At 47.2% G+C, this 27,589-nt stretch overlaps 1 protein-coding gene across 3 annotated transcripts in view; it reads left to right on the forward strand.

The window, feature by feature from the left end:
• The window catches only part of TET3 (tet methylcytosine dioxygenase 3), a 130,338-nt gene that overhangs the window by 13,330 nt on the left and 89,419 nt on the right, over positions 1 to 27,589 (forward strand). For 2 of the 3 annotated variants that reach the window (XM_072640640.1, XM_072640788.1), the window contains one exon: positions 18,042 to 18,110. The exons of the other annotated variant lie outside the window; for it this stretch is intronic. In XM_072640640.1, coding sequence (XP_072496741.1) covers positions 18,042 to 18,110 — 69 coding nt within the window. The remainder of the gene's footprint in view (positions 1 to 18,041; positions 18,111 to 27,589) is intronic. 3 annotated transcript variants of the gene reach the window in all.

Genomic DNA, 27,589 nt, shown 5'->3' on the forward strand with positions numbered 1-27,589 from the left:
CTTTGACTGAATCCAAACTTAATGTGAAGTTTTCCCCCCCTGGTCTGTACCTTTTGGAAGGGGAAAGAGTGGAAAATCAAAATAGAAAGGTAAAGATTATTAAGGGACTGCATTGTTGAGAGTTTTAAAGGTCTGGTAAAGTTTACTTTATTGGTGGTGTTTGGTTGTGTCCAGGGAACCACTGGAAAAACGGTTCTTGAATAAGGCAATAACACTGCCAGCGTCAGATTTGTGTGCTCCAAAGATTTTAGCCACTGTACAGAAGGGACTGTTTGGAGAAGAGAGATGTAGGATGTTAGACAGAGGGGGTGATAGGTACAAGAGAAGACATTTTAGGAATAGAAGAGGCCTGGGTGTTTCAGTGACCACTAAAGAAGGAAGCAGTAGGAGAAGTTAAAGATGGACTCAGAGCAGAGTGCTCAAAGGGGTTAGTTCTGGGTTAGGATGCTTGAGGTCATAGGTCAAAGTGTTGCCCTTGATGAGAAGTACTACCTCTTCATGGGAGACTAAGGCAAAGAAGGAGAGGTGGGGGTGAGACACAGTGGTGTTGAGGGCCTTTTAGGTCTGGGAAGGGGGGAAGGATATACTGAATTGATTGCAGGAGTTAAGAAGATGATTTGTGAGCCTAGAGAAAAGGAAGTGGCCTTTACTAGGAGCTGGCATGGGCTCATTAAAGAAAAATTCATGCCAAACTAACCTCAATTGTTTCTTTGGCATGGTTACTAGATTTCTAGATTAAGGATATATACTACAGCCAGAGTTGTACAATTGGATCTCAGTAGAGCACTGGAGAAAAGACTCATGGTATTCTCTATTTTTCCAATTATAAACATTTTTCCCCTCCTCACTACTCCCCATACTGGACAAAAGAAGAAAGAAAATCCTTGTGATAAATAAGCACATTCAAGTGGAACCAGTTCCCATGTTGACCATGTCCAAAAATGTGCCTCATTCAGTATGTTAGTTCATCATGTCTTAGTCACAAGGTGGGCAGAATTAATTCGTGAGCATCAAGTCTCCTGGAATCATGATTAATCAGAGAGCTTAAGCCTTTCAACGTTGTTTGTTTTTACAGTGTTGATTTTGTAGCATAAAGCGTTCCCCTGGTTCTGCTCACATCGCTCCATTAATCCCTTCAAATCTTCCCAGATTTCTCTGAAACTGGCATGATATTCTTGCAAACCAAGGCTCGTTGAATCTCAGAAATGAGACATCAAGCATTCTACCCAACCCTTACCTAAAAAAGTAACCCTCCATGTCCTGACAAGTGGTTAGTCACTGAATCTTTGCTTCAAGGCCTCCAGTGAGGAAGAACTCACTATCTCCTGAGGCATTCCATTTAACCTGTGGACACCTTTGAGTGTTAGGAAGGTTGCTTAAATTTTATTTTTATTTTAAACTTAAATGCCAAATAAAACAGGCATTTCTATATACATCGTATAACAGAAAAAAGAATGTTTTGGCCCTGAAACTGCTGACTACTGTTATGGATGGTTTGCTTTTCTTTTAAAGTGTGTAAGAAGGTGAGATTTGATCTTTCAAAGCAGACCCACTTGGCTGTGCTTTCCTTCTCTGCATTGCATTTGTTTAAAAAAAAGCTAACTAAATAATTCTTTCCCTCCCTCCCTTCCTCAGTTCCTTCTTCCTTCCCTTCTTTCCTTCCTTCCTCTCCACTCCCCTCCCTCCAAAGAATAACAAAACCCTTAAAAGAAACATGTATAGTCATGTGAAACATGTTCCCGTGATAATCATGCACAAATATGTCTCCTTCTGCATCTGCCACCACTTGTGGCAGGAGGAAGTGGGCAGCCTGCTTTCTCCTTGCTCCTCTGGAGTCAGAGTGGATCATTGCAGTGATCAGTTTTAAAGTTCTTTTTCTTTGTAATGTTCTTGTTGAAGTAGTTTGGGTTCTTGCCTCTTCACTTTCCATCAGTTCATATAGGTTTTCTGGTCATCTCTGACACTGTCCATTTCATCATTTCTCGGAATCTTGTCATTACAGACAGCTAGCAGTGTAGCTCTGAGCTCGGAGTCCAGAAGCCTAAGTTCAGCTCTGGCTTCAGACACTTTCTGACTGGTGACCCTGGGCAAGTCACTTAACTTCTCTCTGCCTCAGTTTTTTCCAGCCATAAAATGAGGTAATAATAACACCTACTTTCTCAGGATCATTGTGGGCTCAATATATATAGATAATATATAGAAAGTGCTTAGCATGGGCCCGACACAGAGTAAGAACTCTGTAAATGCTTATTCCTGTCCCCTTTCCTCCCCTCATCCCCCCTCTTCCTCTCTTCCATCCACCCATCTACCTCCCCAGCATATCCTGATGCCATACTTGGTTTAGCTCCTCACTGCAAGTTGGGCATGCCCTGACTTTTTGGTTCTTTGCCACTTCAAACAGTTACTGTGACCATTCTGTATATATGTATATAGATATATATCTATGTATATACATATAGATAGATTTAGATACCTCTATATATCTATCAACATATGGAGACAGAGAGAGAGACAGACAGAGAGATACTGTTTAGTGGGAAAGTTTTTTCTTTTCAACAAGCCTAAAATCCACCTCTTTGCAGCTCGCTCTGGTTCTTATCTCCCTCTGGAGATGAAGAGAACAGGTACAATCTCTCTCCCATGCGACAGTCCTTAAGGGGCTGACTGAACTGAGGGTAGAGGGTGGCAACCCCAGCCTCAATCTCATGTCCTATTTCCCAGCTTTGTCCTTTTGTTAAGAGAAATTTGAAATCAAATCAAGCGTTGTAAAGACAAGTTTTAGATCATCTCCTGAAAACAGATTTGTAATTTTAAAACAATTTAAGGCAATTGCATTTGGAGACCCTTGGGACTAGCAGTTTAGGGAATTCTTGGCTAAACAAGCATGCCTAAAGAGCATGGGTTAATGGGTTACTACCACCCTGGAGGCAAGGCTCTTGGGGCATGCTGCCAGTGCCCTGCCTTTGACCCTATCCTGATCCACTTTTGACTTGGACACAGACCATTTACAGATCATACCAAGTGAGAAGCTGGGTGACAGAAGCAGGGTGCTGAGAGCACAACAGGATGGAGGGAGGTCTCCAGAGTCAATGAGGTTATATAATTAGAAGGGGTTTGAGTTTGGGGGGTTTTTTACATTGGAAGGGACCTTAAAGCTGATCCTCATTTTAGAAATGAAGAAACTGAAATCCTAGAGAGGGGACTTGACCTTGCTTAAAGTCACTCAGTTAGTAAAGTAGAGAGCTGGAAGTCAAATCAGGGCCCATCAATTCATCTGCTTAGACAGGATGGAGTGATGTAACTAGCTTAGGAGAAGATGGGCTAGGAGCTCGATGGACTGCCCCCACAGGGCCTCTGTTAATTCCATGTGGTATCCAGGACAGGAGAAGCTATTCCTGATAATATTCAGATGTCCACGATAATGTTATTCTTAGCTCTGTGAGGGAAGTATGGGAGTGGGAAGGAATCATCCCCCCACAACCTCGCTCTCCCCCCATTCATGACTGGATGGAGTATGTCCAAATCAAATGAAAGACTATGGAGGTGGTTCCGGAAATGATATCCAGTGAGGAACAGTTGAAGAGATTGGGGATATCCTCTTGGCAGGGATATCATCACCATCTCCCACTACTTGGAGGACAAGGTGTCTGCCTTAGCTTCCAGGAGGTGGCAGTTACATAATGCAGACTTTTGCTTTAGCAGCACAAAATCCATCATCCTAACAATAGGAGCTGTCCAGCATTAAAACAGTTGGACGTGGGAGGTCTTGAGTCTCCCTGTCCTAGACATGGTCCAACAAGTTGGTGATCCTGGAATCTGAGTTGGAGGCTGCCTCATTCAGACAGTGTCATGGTACAGGAAAAGGAGCTCTAGCCCTGGGGTCAAGATTAGGGTTTGAATTCTGGCTTTGCTGCTTAAATAATTGGTTGGCCTTGGGCAGTTGCTTAAGGCTATTGTGTCTCAGTTTTCAATGGTAAAAATCAAGAGTTGGATTAGGCAGTCTTTGAGGACTACTTTATAATTCTAAATATAGGATACTATGAAGCGGATACCCCTAAAAGAACATCACCTACCACTTCCTGAGAAGGAATCATCCAGGCTTTGCTTGATGACCTCCCATGAGAGAGAAGTCCACCCCCTCCAGAGGAAGTCCATTACACTTTGGGATGGCTTTCATTGTTAGGATTTTTCTGATTTGTTTTTGCATCAAATCAGCATCTGCAGCTTTGGCAGCTTCCCCACCAGTGCTCCTGGGTCTGCCCTCCTGCTCTGCCCTTTGGGGCCAAAGAAAACAAATCTAATCTCTCATTCACGTGATGGTCCTTCTAACACTTGAAAGCATGTACTAGTCTTCTCTTCTCCAGGCTAAATATTCTCAGTTACTTCATCTGATCATGCTGTGTGACCATTGGCAAATTACTTAACTTCTCTGAGTCGAAGTTTGAAGTCAGCTCCTCAGATACTCAGCTGTCCTGAAAAGGCCGCTGGGATAGTTACATCCTTGGCTTTTGAGTGCTTGCTGGCTTTCCTTGCCTTTCTCTTTGTCTAAATTTCTTCTACCCTCCAACCTACAGATATGGTTCAGTATTCCCTTTCAATATTTTTTTCTTTGTTTTCACCTTGAAGCTGTTCCATTCCTCTCCCCTCCCTCCCCAGAATGCTTCAGTATCCCAGATAACCTACAAAAGCAGAAAGCATTCTGGTACCTGGAAGGTGGAGGTGAGGGGTGGGGGGTTTGTCTGGTAAATCTGGGTTTGGAATCCCCTACAGGAATGGTGAAGAGGGGATTCCTTCCTTTGGTGAGAGGGTGACTTTGACATCGAAAGTCCTTCCTCATGCTTCATATTGGGATCTAAGATAGAAAAGTCTTAATGATGGTAGGACAACTCCACATAACCAAATTGTAAACACAATCCTATTTTTGAATTCAACAAGTATTTATTAAGTTTCTGCTACATGACTCACTGAACAAAAAAAATAATATCTGTGCAAAACTATTTGGTGAAATGGTCCCTGTCCTCTGGGGCCAGGACAGAGTGAAAACCAGTCAAGTCAATAAGAATTTATTAAGCACCTACTGTGGGCCAGACACTAAGCCCTGGGGATATAAAGGCAAAAGAAAAAGTCCCTGTTCCCCAAGAGTTCATAGTCAGAAGCAACATAAAAATGCCGATGTGCAGACAAGGGATGGACTGTGTAGAGGGCAGACAGTCAACAGACGAAAGACCAACTGAAGGTGAATTGGGTAACCCTTCTTGTAAAATGTGTGATTTTAACTGGGATCTGCATGAAGTCAGAGAAGTCAGAAGGCAGAAACTAGGAGAGGGAGCATTCCAGGCATGGGGAACAGTCCAAAGATGAAGCCTCTTCTTAGAGGCACCTCTGGGAGCAGGGAGTGAAGTGGATGAAGCCTTAGAAGGGTAGAAAGGAGCCAGGTTGTAAACAAGATTTTATATTTGCTCTTAGAGGTAAGAGGGGGCCTCTGGAGATTTCTGATTTGGGGGTGGGGTGGGGAATTGGAGGTAACAGCTGAGGGGAGGAAGGATGGACTACAGAGAGGGACCTGAAGCAGGGAGACTAGTCAAAAGGCATGCTCCAGTTCAAGGGGGTGAGGACCTGTACCAGAGTTGTGGCATGATCAGAGGAGTCAAAGGGGTGTATTTGAAAGGTGTGAGATGTACCAAGACTTGGTCACATGTTGGCTATGGGGAGAGAGAGAGAGAGAGAGTGAGGAAGTCAGGAGCAACACTTGGGCTTCAAATCTGGGTGACAGAGGATGATGGTGCCCTTGCCAGTCATGGCAAAGTTAGGAAAAGGGAGGGCTTAGGAGGGGAAAAGGTCATGAGTTCAGCTTGATATATACTGAGTTCCAGGTATCCAATAGGTAATTGGAGATAAGAGACTGGAGGGTCAAGAGAGAGGTGTAGCCATAGGTGGGTTATGCTGTAGACACTGGATTTGGGTCTTGGGCCTCCCTGTCACCATACTCGCTCTCTTTGGCGGGTCGGGGGGGGGGGGGGGGGGAGGGGTAATTTTTCTAGCCTTTCTTCCCAACTGCAGACTTTCAGGACTAGCCTCTGCACACTTCTGGGCTAAGCTCATACTCATTTTGTGTCCTCTTAGGTCCTGCTGCTGCTTTCTCCAGGCGTTGTGTGTCTTATGCTAGGATCTCGGGGACAGCTCAGAGTTAGGGGAAGGGGGAGAGGGGAAGAGAAGGGAGTCAGCATTTATGCAGCACTTACCATTTCTAGGTACTGTCCTTTTACAAAAATATCATCTCATTTGGTTCTCACAAGAACCCTATAAGATGGGTGTTACTATGAACTCCATCTTACAGTTGAGGTTAAGTGACTTGCCCAGGGTCACATAGCTAGTGAGTGTCTGAGGTGGAAATTGAACTCTGGTCACCCTGCTGTAGACTCAACATTCTGTATCCACTATGCCACCACCTGGCTCAGGGACCTGCAAGTTTTCACAAAGCAGCTTGACCTGAGGCAAATTGTTTGCTGTCCTTCTGCTCTGAACTCTACAAGCTCTTGACCTGGATTTGAGTCTGAGCATCACAACTATGGGCTGGCTCTTGGTTGGATCTCCAGTGAACTGCTACTGAACTAAACAGCTCTTCAGCTTCTTCTTTGGTCTAGTTTTCCTACTGTGCAGGCTTCAGACTGGGCTGTGAATACAAATACAAGGAGGCAAAACGATTTTGGCCTCAAGGAGCCTCTAGTCTAATGAGCTACCACCACACATACAGGTAGCTAGTAATGGAGGGGGAGGCGATAGAAGGAAGAAGGACACAAAACCCTGGGCCTGGGTGGCCCTGTTTGTTGCCCATTCCAATGACTTTTTTTTTTTAAATCAGCAGGTCATTTTTTTTTCCCCTGGACTCACCATGCTTTAGGTCCTCTTTGGGTGGCAATGTGGTTTTTTTGTATAGAGAACACAGAGTTGAGTCCTGATTGCAGCTTTGACTTTGTGGGGTGACCTTAGACAAACCACTTCAGTTTTTAGGGTCTCAGTTTGTTTGTCATTAGTGGGGGAAGGGGAGGACCAGATGATCAATTAGGCTCTGCTCCAACAGTCTCTGTTCCAAGATCCCTCCTGATCTGCCATTCTGTTCTAAGGTTCCTTCCTGCTCTTACATTTTCTGTTCTAAGATAGATCTCTTTCCACTTTGACTTTACACGTTCCATTTATGTTCTGAGGTTCCTCCTAGACAATATACTGGTAAATGTTTATACAATTAGCTCTCAAAAAAACGTTTGACATACTTTTAGGTTTGATCTGAATTATTGATATTTCCTCCATCACTTTCTTAAGTGTAGAAACCAGCAAAATAGTAAATCAAGCCCTGATTTGTAGCATTGGTCAATTTCTGAGATATGTATATATATGCTCACACTGAAATTTAACAATCAACTCTCATGTTAGCTTACTTACTGTAGCAGCACATCCCTGTGTTCCAGACAGTTAGTGTTGTATATCCCAGGATGCTGTGTTTTTAGACTCCTCTCATGTTTAATGTTTTAAGGTCTGCCCCAACATAGAAATGTCCAAAGGGCCTTCCTAGCCCTGACATTCTCTGCTTTAAGGATTTTCCAAGCTCTGTTCATCTAAGGTAGCCTAAGTGCAAGGACAAGGTTTGAAAGGCATCTGAAGGGATGATGAACAATGATGTTCTAGAACAGAAATATTCGTAATTTGTCTTCTATGAAATTTTAAAAAATGATTAAATTTGAGGTCTCCTCTACTGTTTTAGGTGCTTACTAAATGAAATCCCTTGTTTTTTACTACAACTCTAGCTTTGCTTCAGGTGTTTAATTCAAGTGTAAAGGGTTGGGCAGAAAGGTTGGTTGATGGAATTTGAGCTCAGGCCCTCTGACTCTGGATTTGAATTCTGGCCCTTTCATTGGCTAGGTGACCTTGGGCAAGTTACTTTATTTTTGTGGACCAGAGTATTATCTCATTTGTGAAATGAGGGAATTGAGGTAAACATTCCTCCAGCTTCATGTCTATCATCCTGAGATGGTTTTCTACAGTGTGTGTTTACTGAAACTTCATGTTATTCTCTGGTCGGATGTATGCTGGGTTCCTGTCCTCCATGATGTTGGAGGCAAAAACCTCTTGAGTCTAAGGTATGGGAGGGGTACTAATTAGGAGCATTGGTCCCTAGAGTGGGAGCCAAACCATGGCCTTGGCTTTCTGTCTTAATGAATCACCATACATGCCTTGCCTTGTCCTCAGGATGTGGCTGGGGTTCCTTTTGAAATCTTCAAATGGTACAAAAGAGATGGCCAGGCTTTTAGACTAAATCATTCAAAGAAGCCAGACAGCAGCTTTTGGTGGTTCTGACTTGATGCCCCTCTGGACCCTCTGAGGATCTTTGAGGGGAAGAAAAGGGAAGACCCAACTGGAACTGAGGATCTTTTGGGGTTCAGACTATGATGAGGATAGGAGTGTTCCTGGAAATGGGCACTTGTCGCCTTCATTGCCCTTGGCCCTTGACCCTCAGCTTAGCTGTCAGATGGACTGTCCTTGGTGCTAGCTGTCCACTTCCATCTTTCTTCTCAGTGCCCCCTCATTTGAGTTCCTGGATGGTACAGTCTGGGTTTCCTTTGGGTTTGAACCCCAAGGCTTCTGACATTGAGGGCCACTGAATGTTTTCCATATTGAGGAGCAGTAGTAGGCAGTCAGGAGCCAAAGGTGTGAAGAGTGTATTCTGGAAACCACAGGTCACTGAGTTTCAGTTTCTCCCCAACAAGATTGCAGAAAGAACTCAGCAGCTATTCACTGCACCCCTATTGTATGGTAGGCTCTGAAACTATCAAGAGAAATAAGATCTAATTCACCCCAAGGTGAAACGGGCTTTATAAGCATTTAGGGGGATGTACTCCCTTCCTTGATTTGGGGCTTGGCAACAACTTGTTTCCTTTGGTCTCAGAGAGAAGAACTCAAGCCCTGGGTAGATGTCAGGAGGGGGCCTTGATGTTGGGAGAGACTTGGGGACAGTTGGAGCTGTGTCTGCCATGGGCTCCCCTGGGAGGCAGCGCATGTCCTGGCCCAGAGGTGGGAAGCTTTTCCTCTTCCTGTTCTAATCCATTCTTCTGTGGATAATGCAGCTTCCCTGGCTCTGGGATCCCTGAATAAACTGTGGCTCATATTGCGCCGATCAGGATACCTCTGAGTCTGTGTAAGGGTTAGGAGTGGAGAATGACCAGGGATGAGGGGCACAGTTAAACTGCCCCATGGGAGAGGAACGGGGTTGGTATGGGGGAGCTGGGCAGGTTGCAGGGTTCAGTCTCCCTTGCCTTTGGGTCCTGGGCTTTTTAATGGTAGTAGCAACAATTACTGTCTCAAATGTTCATGGTATTTTATGATTCACAAGGTGCCTGCCTTGCAGAAACCTGATTATAGTTAACTGCAAATGTACCTATTTTATATCTACAAGTGAGGAGACCAAGGCTCAGTCTAAGTGCTTGAGTTAGAACCCTCATGTTCTCAGCCCAGCCCATGATGCCTGTCCCTCTGGGGCATGAGAAGGCTGCCTACCTGGTGACTGTTCCCAGTCTTCTCTTCCCATTGCACAATTTAGTTTTGATCTCAGTCCCTTTGGCTTGCCTGGCTCTCTTGCCCAGACACATTCTCCCTCAATGCTCTCTGCCTCCTCCCTCCTCTGCAAGACTGGCATCCAAGGAAACATCTCCTTTTCCAGTCATGGGCAGCCGTACCTGCCCCATTGTGTGCCCCATTCCATCCCTGTTCCTAGGAAGAGGCCAAAGGGCATGGTAAGTAGAGGTTGGGGATCAGAACACCTTTATTCATGGACCAGCTCTCCTCTTGCCTACCTATGTAAGTAAGAGGAGTCACTAAACCTCAGAGTCTGTGCTTTCCTGTCTATAACATGGAAAAATGTGTTCGCTAGCACCAGGATTAGAGACTGAAGAAATCATGCAATCTTCCCACCTCATTTAACTGATGAGGAAACTGAGGGAGGCTTGATCTGATCCCAGGGTTATACCATGGGAAGTGCCATGGAGGGGGCAGCTAAGTGGCAGCATGAATCGAGCAACTGGCCCAGGAGTCAGGGGGACCTGAATTCAAAGCTGATCTCAGATACTTACTAGTTGTATGACCCTGGGCAAGCCACTTAACCCTGATTACCTCCAATTAAAAAACAAAAAACTCCCAACAAAAAGTACTGTGGAAATGTGACTTGTTATTTATGACTGCAATGCCTCACCTACTTCTCTACCACCTCTGGAGAGTGAATAGAGGTGGACAAGCTGATGGATCCTGTGGTCTCTGCAAACTAGACTCAAGTGACAGACACTTACCAGTTCGGATGTTAGTTTGTGGAGGGAAAAGGAGGGCTCGGCGGGTGGAACATTTTTTTTCTTATGTTCCAGGATCACTTTCTCTCATTCTGGGCTCCTTCCAGCCATGGCTGAGGTGAGCCAGAGGAACTTCTACCTCTCAGATCAGTTCAGCTACCCTAAGCAGGGTGTAATCTGCTTTAACACATTAACTCCTAGGTTACCATTACATGCTCCAAGAGGGAAATGGGAGTAGGGGGATGTACTGGCAAACACAGACAGCTGGGTGAGATCTCTACTGAAATATTTTTGGATATCTTGAGCTGGAAATAAAACCATCTTGTTGATTGCTAAGGCAGAGATGGATCTCACAGATACAGTCTAAAGTCCTGTTGGGGTGGCCTCTGGATCTCTCATTGCCTGCTCCAGGGCCCAGTGGACATGTGCAGAGGCAGGGAATCCACTTGTAGAGAGGGATAGATAGCTTCTGTCCTCTGACCTCACAGACCACTTCTGGAGTAATGTGCTCAGCTCAACCCAGTGCAGCTAAGTGCCTTAGTGGTGGAGAGCTGCTGGACCAGGGATCACTTCAAATCCTTTCTCGTGACCCTGGGCAAGTCATTTAACCTTTGTCCTAGTTTCTTCCTCTGTAAGATGGAGGTGAGACTAGCATCTACCCCCAGATCTGTTTTAGGGAATAATGAGTGAGTCTATGCAAAGTGCTTTGGAAACCTTAACATGTAAAGAGGAGCTATCATCAGTATCATCATTGTGGACTGGGTCCCATTTCAAGAAGGACACTGATAAGCTAAAGGGTGTCTGGAGGAAGGAAGCAGCCTGGGAAAGCTCCCAGGCTGAGCCAACAATGGCTGCTGAAGGAGGTGAATGAGAGAAGAGTTGGGGGCTCGAGATACAGCTTCTTTATGTATTCAAAAGACAGTCCTATGGAAGAGAGATCTTGCTTGTTTTGCTTGGCCCCAGGGGGCAGAACCAGGGGCATGGCATGGGCATGGGCACAGTTGGGGGAGCCAGGAGTTACAGAGGCAGATTTCGCTTCCTAACAATTCAAACTGTCCCACAGAGGGCATAACCACTCTCCATAGTTCGTAGAGAAGGCATTTCTCTTGAATAACTGTAAGAAGAGCCATGCTTCACCTGACACTTTAAGGTTTGCACAGTGCTTGCTTTGTGTTTTCACTTTTGATCCTTGAAATAACCATGTGGAGTATATGGTGGTGGTAACCGTAGTAGTGTCAGGACTAGTAGTAATACTGCTAGCAGTGTTGTCATGTCTGACTCTTCATGACCCCATTTGGGGTTTTCTTGGCAGAGATACTGGAGTGGTTTGCTATTTCCTTCTCTAACTCATTTTAAAGTTGAGCAAACTGAGGCAAACAGGGTGAAATGACTTGCCCAGCGTCACGCAGCTAGTGTCTGAGGCCAGATTTAAATTCAGGTCTTCCTGACTGCAGGCCTGGTGCTTTATCCACTATGCCACCTAACTGCTGGTACCTATTATTATCTTAATTTTCCAAATAAGGAAACTGAGGCTGAGAGACGTTAAGCTGCGGGTTGCACTAGATGGCTGCTGGAGTCCCTTCTGAGTCTGTGACTGTACAATTCTGTGCTTCTCAGCTTGGCAGCCATGGCCGGTTTAGACTAAACACTGGCAGAGGTCTCAAAGTACCAGGTCAGTGGGCCTAATGTCTACTGGGGTCATGAGCTCTAGACCGGGAAGCCTGCTAGGTACTACTAACCCAACTAAGGTTCATCTTTATAGGCAGCCAAGAGGGGAAAATTTGAGACTTGTGCAACAATGGAGCCTAGGAGGCCTTGGGTCTGAAGGTGGGATGGGTGGGTTGACTGCCTGCTGACTAATGGAAAAGGACATATTTTCCTCACTGACAATCCTTGGATCTTCCATTTGCCTCCCCCTCAGCTGCTAGTGGTTCCCCTAAAAATTTCCTGGAATCTCTTTTGTATGTACCTAGAGGAAGGACATGGGTCACTCTAGCTAGACTGTAAGGAACTTGTGGACACAATTTGACTTTAATGCTTGTGGATTGTGGGATCATAGATTTAGTGATAGGGAAGGAAGGATCCTTAGCCATGGCAGCAGGGTATGTAAGAAAGAATGCTGGATTTGAAATGAAGTATGAATCCTCGCTCAGCAGCTCAGCACCTGTGCGTCCCAGGGCAGATCACGCCTTCTCTCTTGACCTCTTTTCTCTGATCTGTAAAATGAGGGGGTTTGGATGGCCTCTATGGTACCAAGACTTCCACCTCTATCTAAATAGGATTGTCCACCTTACCTTCTCCAACCCTCATCTGTAAAATGAGGTAATTGGACTCATGACTTAAGTAGACTCCTTTGCAGCTCTAAATCTAATACTGCTAAGATCTAGTCCACTTCCTTTGTGACCTAGATGAAGACTCCTTAGGGCCTGGGTGGGGGAGGGGATGACTCCATGCTGGGCACTCTGCTAGTAAGTGCTTGAACTCAGCTCTCCAATTCCAAAGTAGACATTCTTTCTCTTAGCCTGTCCAGTCTCCTTGCAGAGGAGACTGGCCTAGCTTGTGGTGGAGAGGAAGGACTTGGTCTTGTCCATCTCTGGATATACCAAGCAGCTGGCCTACTCTCGCCTTTCTCATCTCCAAATTGGCCCCTGCCCTGCCACTGTTGACTTTGAAACTCCTCCTCTCTCTTCCAGCCCTTCTTCAGCTCCTCCCTTTGGCCTGCTTGCCCCCTCCCCCCTCCCCCCCCACTCCCATCCTGGCTGTCACTGACAGTGCCTCATCCTCACAGGGGCTAATTGCAAACCCTGATCAGTGAGCGAAGGCGAAGGCAGTTCCCATGGCGACAACAGAGGCTTCACATATGAAGGAAGATGTGATAGGCTGTAATTACTTAGGCAGAGATTGATTTGTGAACTCAGGAGACTTAGAGTGAAGGGGAGAGAGACGATGAGGCATGGTACCCCCCCCCCCCCCATGTCCCCACAGGTGGGGTGGAAGATGGCGGTCAGCTTTTTGCCAAAGAGATAAAACCAAGGGGCCTTAGTGTCACTCCCGGCACTCAATCAGCAAACTTTTGTTTAATGAAGAGCACATTGCTGTGTGGGGGAGGGGGGAGGTTTTTTATCAATGACTGGGATCAAGGGATAGAGGGGCGGCTTCTTGGATTTGGAGCCTTCTTGGAAAGGTCGCTAAGATGAAGAGAGATGGCTTTTATAAGGGCAAGTGTCAGATTTGGATGAAAAAAAATCATCCTTCCAAGTATAAAGTTAGTGAGTCTGGCTGGACAGCAGTTCATCTGAAGGAGATCTGGGGTTCTTAGAGGACTTCAAGGCATTTTTAGGTGCTTACATGTGCTAAGCACTATGTTAGGAACCGAGGATACAGACAAAAAGCCAAAGCTTCCTGACCTTGGGGCTGCATGAAACTGGCTCCTGTGTCCAGAGGGAGAGCTGGGACAGTCTGGCTAGGCCCTGCCCTGTTCAGACCCCTTCTGGAGTCCTATGGAGAGTTCTGGACAGCACCTTTTGGAAGGTCATTAATAACTACAGATTATCTTCAGGAGTGATCTGGATGGGGAAGGCCCAAGAGCCCATCCCTTAGTTATTTATTAAGCACCCAGCCCATGTGCCAGACACCATGCTAGATACCCCTTCTTGCAAGAAGCTTATGTTCTAACAGAGGATAAAACATGCATATACATGTAGAGATAAATAAGTACAAGGTGATTTTTTTTTAAGAGGGGAGACTCAAATGAGTGAGGGGATGAGAGTCAGGAAAAGTCTGTCCTTAAGAAGGAAGGACTTAGAGAAAAGGGTGTCTGGTGAGGCCATGATGGTTGTCTAGCAGCAGCCATTGGAATGGTTGTTATAGACAAAAGATTAGCCTTCCTGTGCTGGGCTCCTGAGGGTTGGCCCTGACTCAGTAGGGGCTCAGAACAAGGATGCTCCTGTTATTCCAAAGTTTGGGGCAGCTGCCTGGGCTGCTTCTGGAGTTCCTTCTCTGGAGAGGTCTTCTGAGAACAACTGGATTCTCATCAGGAATGAGTGTGATGAGATAGCTCCTGAAGACCTTTCCAGCTGGAAGACTAGAGGCACCCAGAGGTACAAAAGTCTCTGTCCAAAGTGAATGGATTCCAATGAGTGCAAATAGTCCTCTAGCAGCGATAAATACAGAAGAGATACAAAGTTTTCTCATTGCTTCAAGGACTGAGAGGCAGCTGTTTGGTGCAGTGGCTGGAAGTTTTGTCTTGGAGTCAGGAAGATCTGTGTTTAAATTCTACTCGACATTTATTCTTTTTAATCTCAGTTTACTTACCTGCAAAAAGGAAAGAATACTTGCTGTTTTGCTTGCAAACGTGTTGAAAGGCATAAATGTGATAATGGCCAGAAAGAACTTTGCAAACTGCAAGGCAAGATGCCGTAAATGCCACTTGTTAGGCGTGAAAAAAGATTTTTTTTCCTTTTCTTACGGGAGTTGCTATAGGAAGGAGAAGGTATTTGAGATGGTCTTCAGATGAGGGGCAGGGATTTTCCAGGTCCAACATCTGGAGTGAGAGAGGGAATGGCGAAACAGATATGTGTATGGGCAAAACAAGATCAGAACTGCACACTCCCAAGGGACTTCCGAGTCCATCTAGTCTAAGGTCCTTCCCTTACATGGGCAGGTCCTCTGCCACCCAGACCCATGCTCTTCCCATTGCATTACAGTAATCTGAATCCCTAAGGTTAGCCCAGATTTTAGATGGCCTTGAATGATGGCCACATAGGAGCCATTGAGAACTTGTGAGCAGGGGAAATGACAGTAACATCGTCATGGTGCATCTGATAGCTTAGCAGGGGCTTGGGTTAGGAATTTATTACAGCATTTCAGATAAGAGTTGATGCTTGCCTGAATGAGGGAGGTGGGATGGAAAAGAAAGTATGAATTTCAGAGAGAATACAGAGGTGTGAGGAGACGTGGGGATCAAGGGAAGAGGACAACCCAGGGATTGCTTCGGGTTTGAGCTGTGGTGACCCAGGATTGTTGGCCACAGTGCAGAACAGGAGGAGGAGGCCGATTCATGATGGGTGTGGTGTGATGATGAGGTCCATTTGGTAGATAAATATTGGGCTTCTAGTACCAGGTGAAAACATCCTGAAATATTGGAACATCAGGACCAGGAGCCTACAAGAAATATTTGGGACCCTCATCTATGTCATAATGGAAGTCATGGGAACTGAGCAGCAGTTTGGTAGTGGGCACAGAGAAAATAGATGGAAATGACCCAGAATTGACGCATATTAAGGCAGAGATTGTAGTAGAAGGTCAGGATGATCCTAAGATGTTTCTTAGATAAATATTGAAATAAATTCATCTTAACTGACTCTATGTGACTGGCTCCAGATATCTCATCCAGTCTGGACACTACCCTTGGAGGGAGCATACTCCCACTTTCCTTCCTGTCACTTCTTTCCTCCCCTCCCCCCATCCTCCCACTTTTGTCATGGAATCCCTCAATATGTCAGGAGTGGATGATCAGTGAGTCCTTTTTCATTCACTCATTTATAGGGAGGGGCTGGAAAGGAAAACTCCTGAAACCAGTAGATAATGATAGCCTAGGACGACCTAGAAGGGCAAGAATTTAGAGTGGTCCAAGGATCTACAAACTGGCAAGAACCTGGGATATTATCTAGTTTCAAGTTTATCACCTTCCAGATGAGGAAACTGAAGGGTGAAATAATGACAGTGACCCTTGCCCTCCAAGGGTGATTGTGCACCCAGGGTCCCATAAGAAGTAAGAAGTGAAGACAGGATTTGAACCTAGGACTTCGAACTTCAGGCCTGGGGCATTTTCCATTGTATCATGGTTTCTTTTTGAGATCAGAAGGTCTGAAGTGGTTTGGTCACCTGAGGGTTGTGAGATGAACTCACTCCTGCTCTAATCTGATGCTCAGAAATCTGAGTCACCGACTTTGTTTTCAGAAGGTTTAATGTCTTGTTGGAAATACAGGATGAATTTACCAAAAGACTGATATTGTGATAGCCTGTTCCTAAACCCCCCTCCCCCAATCCAGAACAATTCTGCTCATTTCCACCAGCAGTAAGAAGTAGTAGAAGGGGTGCTGGGCCCCTTTGGCAGGAGGGTGGGGATGAATTCTGGTGGCAGCATCTTGGAATCATCACCCCAGCAGAGACCTGAGGCTTCTGTTAGTGGAGAAGGATCAAGGGTCCCCTGGGAAGCCCTCAAGGAGAGGGGCTGTTGGCACAGCTTGAAACGTGTGTGCAGAGAGGTCAGCTTGTTGGGTCTCCTACAGGTTGAGAAATGCCTGGTTTGGCTGAGAAATGATGCTGCAGAGGACAGCTCAGCCAAGCTGAGCTCAGTCACTGGTGTCCTGAGGTGGCATTGGGAATGAGATCAGTCACAGAGAACACTCCCCTCACCCCTTCTTGGCAATCATTAACCTGTAATAGCCTCCCAGCTCCTATAGGTGATACTCTGAGGTTTAGAAAGCCTTTGAGTTAGAAAGTATATCAACCCCCAAGTGACAGATGAGGAAACTGAGGCTCAAAGCAATGAATTGAAGTGATTGGTCCATGTTGGCATATCCCAGGGCTCCATCAGAGCTAGAATCCATGCCTCTGCCTCAGTCATTCTGCCTCTGGGTCTTCACTTCTTTCAGGTCACCCGAGTACCATTTAAACCCCACAGAAACTGCCTGGTTTCTCAGGACTGGGTGATGGAGATGCTCAGGGCTTGGGCCAGGCTTTGGGGTCCGATCTCAGCCCTGGTATTTTTGTTTGAAGGGTCTGAGTGGGTGGGCATCCTAGTGAGCTCCTGAGTCCTGGAGCCATCAGGACTGATGTTCTCTGGATGCCAGTCACATACCCTTCCCCAGAAGTAGCTGCCCGTCACAAAGTGTCCTCCGTTAGAGAGGCCGTAGACCTGGAGTGGGCTGCTTTTGGTTGGGGCATCTGGGACCCCTGGCTTCAGGGGAATGAGGAGGCAGGACATGGCTGAGCAGGCAGCTCGCTCCTGGGTCCTACCACGCATCCCTCTTATGACATGTGGCCTGGCAAGTCCAATTCTAAGCTGCTGAAAGCCTGGCTTGAAGGTGCCCTGCCCCCGCTTGGCAGAGCCTGCCTGGGATTGGCTCTGGCGCCTTCCCCCAGGGCCCCCCTTCCCTACACCCCCACTGTTGGGGAGGGGAACCGAGTGGAGTGGAGCAGAGCTTAGCTGGGCCTGGCATTCACATCTGCAGTGCCTCTTGGGGGGGGAGGGGCAGGGAGTTCCTGATGCCCTTATAATAACTGGAGAGTCTGGCAGAGGGCTCCGGCGAATGCACCAGTGTGTCTGCGGCGGCGGTGGCGGTGGGGAGGGTGGCAAAGGTAGGCAGCTGGAAAGGCAAAGGGATTTGGGGGACAGCTGGAGTGGGAAAGGGACCTTCCTCTCTGATGCCCCCAGGGTTCTGAGAATTAAAGAAGAAGGAAAAAAAGAGGAAGGAAAACAAGCTCCTTCAACAATGGCCAGGGAGGCAGGAGAGTGTGTGGGGGGGGTGCTGCTGCAGAAAGCTGGCCCCCTTTCCCTTCCTTGCTTCAGACTCCGCCCCCACAGAGCCTCCTGGGCCACCCTGCTGGTTCCCTTTCCCCGGCTCTGGGGGGAACATCGACAATGCTCGTGTAGGGGAGATGTCTACTTGGCTCATTCCTCTGTTCTCCTGGACTCTCCTGCAGGTGGAGATAAAGCCGGGTGACGGGGCCGCCGCCGAGCCGTGGGGACAAGCCACCACCGTGGTAGTCAAGGTACTTTGGCACCGGAGGTCACTGAGGGACTGGGCGTGCTGGGTGGGTGCCTCGGGCTGGGGGCTCCAGGACCGGGAGCTGGCGTGCACGGGCGGGCTTTCCTTCCACTGGCTGGGCTAAGGGGGTCTCAGGTGGCAGTTGCGGTTTGATTTGTTGTAATGTTTTCGGAATGACGCCCCTCCCCCTTCTCCCTCCGCTGCCCCCTCCCCCCCGGCTGCTATGGGTTTTCACCCAATCAGCAGAAATCCCCGGAGCGGGGAGGGGGTGGAAAGTGAGGTGGCGAGGAGGAGAGCCAGGCTCTGGGGGGAGCCTGGAGGAGGCATGATATCATTGCTCACGCTGCGGTCACCATGGCGATGGCTGTCATGCTGGGCCAGTAGGAGGGATGACGGGCTTTGGGTGGAGCAGTGACGTCATGCCAGGGTGTGCGTGGTGCTGCCACCGCCACCTCAGGGTTTGGGACCCGTGGGCACCACGTGGGACTTGGCGGATATGGCCCCGAGGTGGGGGAAGAGAGGGACTTTCCTGGTCGGCTTCTCACCTGTATGACAAATGGCAGAGTAGATCTTGGGGGGGGGGGGAGCTGACTGGGGGCTCCTTCCCTGGAGGCACCCCTCCCCCCAGTCTTCAGGCTCCTGTTACAACTTTCAAATGGGCTACTTCTTTCACTGTGTCTGAGGGAAAACAAAACTCCCCAAACTCCGGAGTGCCCCCAGTTCCCCCGATGGCTTGGCCTGGGCTAGCAGATGTGGGGGAAGGGGAGTGGGACTGAGCTGTGCCCCAAAGGGCAGCCTAAGTGGTGGAGTCCCTCTTTCACTTACAATGTTGGGGTGGGGCGGACCTCTTGCTTCCGTTTCATGATCTGTAAAATGGGGATTATCTATTTTCTTTGAAGTGATTCATGCTCTCCCCACCCCTCTCGAGCCCAGGGTCCTCACCCAGGGTCTGGTGTAGAAGTGTTGGAGCTAGAGAGGATAGTATAACTTGTCTGGTGTAGTCCCCTTCCCTCCCCCTCCCTGCACAGGAGGAAACTGAATGCCCAGGGAAGGCAAAGGACTGGCCCAAGGTCACATAGTAAGTGAGAAAGTTGACACACAAATTTAAGTCTCCTGGCTCTCAGCCCAGTGTTTGTTCCATGTTTAGAAGGGGATGGAAGTGACTGTAAACCCTTCCCTGGAGCTTGAGATGCTCTTCTCCTCTCCCACCCCAACTCCTCCCACCATAGCCCCTCCCTGGGAGGCTGGATGCTTTGAGGGAGGATAGTGGGGTGGGTGTTAGTGTAAGAACTGAGGTTTGAAACAGGGCCAAGCTCTCCATTGCTTGTCCTTGAGAGCAGGGACTGTCTTACTTGCATTACAGTCTAGTTGTCTCTCTAGAGCTTAGGAAAGTACTTTGCACGTGGTAAGCCTAAACAGATTTTTTAAAAATTCATTCATTCATTCACCTGAAATGCAGAAGTTCTGCTTTGGGCACCCCAGGCTCCATCATCGGGGTGTGATGTCCTCTGCTCATCTGTACTCATGAGCAGGCTTGTCCCTGATTGGGTGAGCTGCTTGCCTTGTCCTGCCTTGGCCCATCCCACAGAGGGCATGCTACCAGTGGGTGTCTGCACTCATGAGGGTGTGAGTTGAGGAGGCAGTGATGTGTTAAGGAGGGATGCTGGTCCCTGGATTTCATCCTTGGGGAGCAGAGTTCTGTAGAACTTCCTTTTTTACCCTCAATCCCAGTACCCAAAGGTGCTCTCTCTCTGGAGTGGCTCCTGGTCAAAGAGTGGAAAGAACCAGGCAACATTCACTGAGGTCCCTTAGCTGAGGAAACCTACAATAGGGTTGAGTAGAGGATGTGGCTCTTGTTGACCGAGTGGAGCAAGGGGGGAAACCATTCGTGAGGAGGCAGGCAGAGGAATGTTTGTAATTCTGGGAAAGCTGCCTGGTGAGAATGATCAGGTTGTGGGTCCCAGCTGGCCCTGTTTATGGTTGGGTCCACATGTGTTTTACCTTTTCCAGAATTGAGTTTCCTCATAAACACCTTGAGGAAGGGCATTGACACCCTAGAGGGAACCCACACCAGGACAACCAGAAGAGGACTTGAGAGTGTTGAGACAAGTTACAGAAGGGGGTGGGGGTGGAAAATAGACATATTTAGACTGAAGTAGATTCAGGGCACAAACATGTGATCATTGGGTCGAGGTATTTGAAGGGCTGTCTTGTGGAGGAGGGGTTTGAACCAGAATTGACTGATTGAGCTTGATGGAAGCCATTCCACCTGTCCGGGGAGCTGCTGGGCACCTCTGAGGAGGGATGCACATTCCCTTGTCTGATGTCGTTGATGAGCTAGTCTTCATTGGGTCACTCAGAGCTCTCATAGCTGTGCCCAGAGACTTTCCCCATCCTCCCTCCATAGCCCTAGACCACAGGGAAAGAGGAAAAAAAGCAGTGCAGGGTGTCTGCTTCCTCCCAAGCATTCTCTTGGCACAGTGAGAATCCTTCCTCAGTAGTTCCTCTGGAACTCACTTCTAGTCACTGACAGATACCTTTTCAGGACAGCTGCCTTTCCCAAGGAAATAGAGCAGTGTACAAAGAGGCCTGGACTTAAGAGTCTTGGCATCTAGTCCCATGGCTGCTACCCTACTTACTGTGTGACCTTGAGCAAATCATTTCCCTTTACTGGGCTGCAAATGGAGGGGGTAGATGACACCATCTCCCAAGCTTGGGACACAAAGGGAAAGAGTATGTGGGGGGCTACGGGGGTGGTGTTCTGTGTCGTGTGTGTCTGTCTCAGTGTGTGTGTATGTGTGTGTGTGTGTGTGTGTGTGTGTGTGTGTGTGTGTGTGTGTGATGGTGGAGGAAAATGAGGGAGGGGAGCTTCCTCTCCCAATTGCCTGGGACAGGAAGGAAAGCGGGACAGACCCCTCGATCTGCTTCTGGTGGTGGTCACAGTGGTAGCCGTGATGGCATACTGGCTTGGTCCTCTCCTAGGGGAGGGCACCTGCCAGCCGGGGCCTTCCCTGCTCAGTTCTCTTGCAGCAGAGGGGGAGGGGAAGCTCTTGGCACAGCAGGCATGTGCTCAGCCCAGGTTGGCCCTAATCCCTGGTGCAGCTTCCACCAATGAGCTGGGCTCTCCAGCAAGTCCTAAGATGCCTGTCGGGGAATGTGTCCATGTTCTGTGACCCATGAACATGGTCCCCATCCATGTCAGACTGGGCTGACAGTTTGAAGATGCTCTGGTGGACTCACTGGCCATCTCTGTAAAGACATTTCAAGTAGAGACTGTTCCATTCTCTGTACTTGTGTCCTGGTGCCGAGCACGTTGTAAATGCTCACTAAGTGAATCACAAATATTGGGTAAAACTGTATGCTGTCCATCCAGGATAGGGTTAGGGCTGGCTCCCAGTATGCCCTGGTCCTGGGAGGGATGTGAGAGTCTCTGTTTGCTTGGTGGGCTACGTCCATCTCTGATGCCTGCTAGGAATACGCCAGAGTTCATTGAAATCCCCTTCCTGGGAGGTGGTTGTCCTAGTCCTCTTGGCACTGATCGGGAGTGGGGGCAGGGCACCACCCATTGGGAGAGCCCTGAAGCAGTTACATGGTGCTCCCCATATCTGTTGTCTCCATCCTTCCTCCTCCACACTGACCCTAGATTGGCTGAGAGCCGCCTGAGGCAATTTTGGGACTTTGCCCAGGATGCGTGCCTTGGCCAACTCTCCCCTCCCCATGTCTGAAAAAAATGCCCTCCTACTGCTGATCTTTGCTTTCCACCCACCCCCACCCCCACCAGTGTCTTCTTGCCTGCCTGCCTCTCTCCTTCCCTCTCTGACTTGGCAGCCGGCATCCATGTCTGTGTGATTCAAGCTCGACCAGGCTGCACGTGGCGGGGAGGTTTACAAACACTGAGGCAGCTAGCAGTAGGGGGAGTGAGTCATCTCTCCCTCCCCCTCCCCTTCTCTTCCTCTCAGCTGAGAGAGAGAGAGAGAGAGAGAGAGAGAGAGAGAGAGAGAGAGAGAGAGAGAGAGAGAGAGAGAGAGAGAATGAGAATGAGAATGAGAATATAACATAACCAGGTCGTGAAAGAGAAACTGTAGACTCATGGGAAGCAGAAGCAGTTGGCCATCTCTGGGCAAGACGCCTTGCGCGAGTCGCTTCTTTGTAGTGGTCCTGTTTTCTCTTCTGTAAAGAAGGGGACTAGAGCCTGTGATTTCCCTTCCAGTTTGGGATGGGAAGGGAGTGTGCGTGTGTGTGTGTGTGTGTGTGTGTGTGTGCGCGCGCGCGTGCGCTATGGGACTTGAATCATCATGAGAGGCATTTTACTGAATGCAAAAGGGATTTCATAGAATGGGTCTTTTGGAATGGATTGATCCTACTTTCACCAAGGCCACCAAAGAAAGGGAGGAAAGCTGGCACTTGGGGGCTATTTAGAGTTCTGCCTCTCTGATAGGTCACTCTATGACCTTGTTGGTGCTTCTCTCTTCACTTTTCTTGATCCTAACTCATTCTTCTCTACAATAGGGAGGTTGGATCAGATGAACTCTTGGGTCTATGGTTTCAGAGAATGCCAACATTCATGAGTTGGAAGGGTTGCCAGGACTATCGTGGTATAGTGAGCACTGAATTTCAAATCAGAGGGTCTCATATCAAATCTTGTCACTTCCTACCAGTGTGAACTGAGGCAAATTACTAGACCAGGAGTGGAGAACCTTGGGCTAAGGCTGTGGCTCTCAGGTCCTCAAGCGCCTTCCTTTGTCTAAATCCAAACTTCACAGGACAAATCCCCTTAAAAGGCCACACCCAAGGACCCAGAAGGTCATGTGTGGCTTCAAGGCTGCAGGTTCCCCAGCCCTATAGGCTTTCTGAGCCTGTTTTCTTATCTACAATGTGGGGTTATGCAGTGGTATAAAACTCAAATGGAAATGTCCTGTAGTCTGTGTGTTGACTTAAAAAAGCTCCCAGTTTCTGCCATCTATATTTTATTGTATTTTTATTTTGTTAAACGTTCCCCAGTTCCATTTTGGAATAATACTGGATTTAGAGTCAGGAAGCCTGAGCTTGGAGCCTTCTTTGGATCTTTGCTAGCTTGGCTGACAGTCACTTGATCTCTCAGCCTCAGTATCCTTGTCTGTAAAATAGGGAGGAGAACAATACCTCCCAGGGTGTTAGATCAAACAAAGTTGGGTCTAAAATGCTTGGCAAACCTTAAGTCACTGCATGAACACTGGTTATTGTTGGAGACGAAAAAGTGGTGAGTCTTGTTCCATTCACAGGCATAAAGGGTGTGAGCAGGAGTGGCTGCATGAGGAGCTTTCTGAGTGTGGGTCAGAGAGAACCTGGATAATTCAACTCGCTGGATCAGTTACTGGGCACAATGGTTATTACTTCTCCCGTTCAAATCTTTTTCTATTAGCACGCCAAATAGACTGGTGTGAATTTCACCTCCTTGGATTTCTCTGGGTCCTGCCTCTGGGGGAGGTGATGAAATCTAACTAGTATGTGGGTGGCTGACTGGGGGAAGGGGGAAAGAGGAGAACCATGACTGAACAATTACTAGCCAACTCCACTGGTGGGGAGACTCAAATACGGTGAGAAGCAGTAAGCTGCTGCTGGACAGGTGGGAATCACCCGATTTCCCAGAATCTTCAAATTGGAGGGACATCTGGCCAAGACTCCCCAATAGAATATTACCCAGAAATCAACATAAAGCCTTTGAAGGCCTTTGAAAGGGAACTGACTCATGCCCAATTAAGGCACTCCCTTCCACTTGGAGATGGTTCTAATGATTGGCACCTTTTAATCGGGGCCTGGGAAGAATAGTTTATTTCAGGTCATCTCCCTGGTGCTTGAAGACAGCTGTCTTCTCCTGAGGTCCCCAACTCCCCACCTCCCAAACCATCTCTGCACCAGGCTAAACATTTAAAGTTCTTTAAGCTAATCCACATGTGGACTGATTTGGAGGGCATTCCATTCTGGATACCCTCTTGGGTACATGCTAATTTATAATTGTTGTTCCACAAAAGCATGGAGGCCAGGACTGAGCACAGTCCCCTAGATGTGTCCCCTAGACCTGGGGCAGACTGAGTGCGGAGGAGCTAGTGGCTCCTGAGAGGACACTGTGTCTCTGAAAGTAAGCTAAGATCAGACAGACTCTTTGGGGACCAATGTCTTGTACTTGATCCATTGAGCTTGATAGCCATTAACACCCTCAGATCCTTACAAGTACAGTGCTTTAGCCATAAGTCCCTTAGCATGGACTTGAAAAGTAGGGTCTGTTCACTCAATGATAAGAGCTGCCATGTATCTCAATCACATTTCATCCTTTAAAGTTGCGTCTCCCTTTCCAACCTGTCATGTTCTTGGGGCTCCTTAAGCAGTTCTGCAGCAGTGAAAGGGAAGGCAGAGAATGGCAGCATTTCTTCTTGCTGACCCCCCCCCTCCACTTAGTAGAACTGACCTTTTTTATTAATTTATGGAATAAAGCGATCATTTCCATATCAGAGGACAATAACAAAGATTATTGTACATGAAGCTGCCAATCCACTTTGCAGAACTTGCTATCCCTTTCACTTATGCAACAAAATTTTCATGTAAATTTCTTTTTCTTCCCTTCTCCCCTCCCCCCCCCATGGCTACCAATAGACACAAATAGGGGGGTGTGTGTGTGTAAAATCATTCTATAGTACTTCTATTTATCAATTCTTTCTCTGGATGCCGATAATGTCTTTCTTCATAATTTGGGTATTTATAATAGATGAAATAACTTATTCGCTCAAAGTCATTCCATTTTTTTTCTGAGGTCATTCTTAAAACAATATTGCTGTTTCTGTGTACAATGTTCTCTTGGTCCTATTCATTTCACTCCTCATTATTTCATGCAAGTCCTTCTATTTTTTAAAGCTCATTGAGCTTGTCATTTCTTGTAGCACAGTGGTATTCCATCACCATCATATACCACAACTTGTTCCACCATTCCCCAATTGATGGGCATCCCTGCAGTTTCCACTTTTTTGCCATCACAAAGAGAGCCGCTATAAACATTTAGAGCTGTCCTTCCATGGCCAGTGTCTATCATGGTGTTCTGCATATACCAGGCAATTCGAATGTGTTGAATTCAGGAGGCTCTTGGAGCCATTTTGCCCACTGTCCCTAGATTGGCACATGTTCATCTTGTTTCTTTCACAGCCCTCCCACCCTGTGATTTGGCTCTGGCCTTTTGGAGGCCCTGGAAAGGTGTTGGTGGGTCTTGAAAGATTCCTTCGCTCTGAAACAGATGGGAGTGTTCTGATTTCCAGCCTCCTGCCATGCCTTTCTTTGCCCCTCCCTCCCTTCTCTCCCTGAATGGTTTTTACAGGAGGTGGAGACTTGACCAAGATCCAGCTGGAGAGAGATTCTTGGTTCCTTCCCACAAAGCACAGTCTCCTGCCCCCTCTTCCATTCCAAGTTGGTGCAAGGCTATGGATCTGCCCACTGGGTGGGCAGAACCCAAGAATGAAAGGGGAGGGGAAGTGTCTCTGCATGCCCCAGGGTCTAGCAGGTGGTTGGAACAGGGGACACAGCAGCAGATTGCTGGTTGTTATATGATATTGGAGGGTCCAGCTAAGGACCTACAAGGCCATTTCCTAAACCTTCTGCAAGAAGAACATGTAGTCCAACCCCTTCAGTTTATTTTTTTAGTTTAATTTTTAAAAAACCCTTAATTTCATTAATATATTTTTTTAGACACCAATCATTTCTGATAATTCCCTCCCCCACCAAAGAATTAAGGCATCCATTGTAACAACAGCAACAAAGCTATTAATCAAAACCACATGATACAGTGACTGAATTTGACAAGGTATACACCATTCTACTCCAGTAGTGTTTCTTTCCCCCTCCTTCCTCGTTCCTTATTTGCCAACTGGAAGGGGAAACATGCATTATTTCAGGGTTGTTAGGTTCAAATGAGGTAACGTTTGTGTGGTACTTAGCATAGTTCTGGGAAACAGTAGGTGCTTAATCGTGCTTCTGCCCTTCCCATCTGTTCTCCAGGACCAGTACTGATTTTTTAGTTTCAATTTACCTTTTGATTGTCACCATTTAGACTGTTTCTCTGACTCTGCTTCCTTTCACTCTATATCTGTCATGCAAACTTTCCCACATTTCTCAGAATTCAAATTCCTCATTATTGGTTAAAATACCATAATACTCTGATAACCCCTCCCTCCCACCCTGATCCAATGTTTAGCACTTATCTTCTCCCTGTTGGGTTTATACTTATCTATGCACATGCTGTCTCCTGATAAAATGGAAACTTTTTGAGGGCAGGTAGTTGTGCCTGACACTGTGCTCACTGATTGGTCACATTCATATACCAAACTTCATTCCAGCATCCTCCAGTCAATTCAACCCTTTAATTGGAAACACATTGCCTTGAAGAGACAGGAAGAGACTGTGTCCAAATCATCAATTAGGGGCAGTGCCAGAATTTGAATTTGGGTCTAGTCAGAGGATATGAAAGATGAAAGGATGTGTGGATGGATGGATGGGTGGATGGATGGATGATGGATGGATGGATGGGTGGGTGGATGATGGATGGATGGATGGGTGGGTGGATATATAGGTGGATAGATGATAGATGGATGGATGGATGGGTGGATAGATAGACAGAGAGATAGAATGATGGAAATTTTAGTAATCTTTTATCTTGTGCCAGGAATTGTCCTAAGCACTAAAGATTCAAATATAAGCAAAAACAGAGATAGTAGCTGTTCCTCTGTGAGAATGGGGGGAAACAACACATGAAGGGGAGTGTGTAGTTCCTTGGTTCAGAGCTGATTTTCTGGAAGCGAGACAGGGATTTGGTTGGGGCAACATAAGGATGGAGTTTCACCTGTGATAGTCAAGGGTGGTTCCTGGGAACTGAGTTTTTGTTCCAGCCCCCAAAAGTTTGTTTGGTCTTTGTTCTGGGGAATGGTGTTCTCACTTGAGTGTCTTTCAGTGTTAAGGCATTTGGAAGAAGCAACATGGATTAAATATTGAGTGATAGAGGGAGAAGTATTAGAAGTGACTACATTTATGATCTCCAGGGAGGAAGACTGGAGGAATAGAGGTGCCGCTGGGAAAGGAAGAAGCACATTTTAAGGGCAAGTTTATATGAGGTCAACTTTGGACTTGGCAGATGTAAGGTGACATGAGGACACCCATGTGAGCTCTCTGCCAGTAAGGATCTGTCCATTCTTTGTACTTGTATCCTCATTGCCTGGTACATAATAGGTGCTTAATAAATACCTGTTAGAATTTACAACTGGAAGGGACCTCAGATTTACTCATTTTATATTTGAGGAAACTGAGGCCAAGAGGAAGGGATTTGCCCGAGGTCAGCCAATCAGAGTGAGGCTTGGAAGCCAGGCCTTTAGATTTAGTGTTTGTTCTCCTTGGCAACTTTGTCCAAGATCTGACTGTAAATTTTGAGGCAGGGCAGAACCAAAGGGCTGAAGTCTGTCAACTTTGGTC

Source organism: Notamacropus eugenii, chromosome 1 (genome assembly GCF_028372415.1).
Source record: "Notamacropus eugenii isolate mMacEug1 chromosome 1, mMacEug1.pri_v2, whole genome shotgun sequence".
Classification (NCBI taxonomy): domain Eukaryota; kingdom Metazoa; phylum Chordata; class Mammalia; order Diprotodontia; family Macropodidae; genus Notamacropus; species Notamacropus eugenii.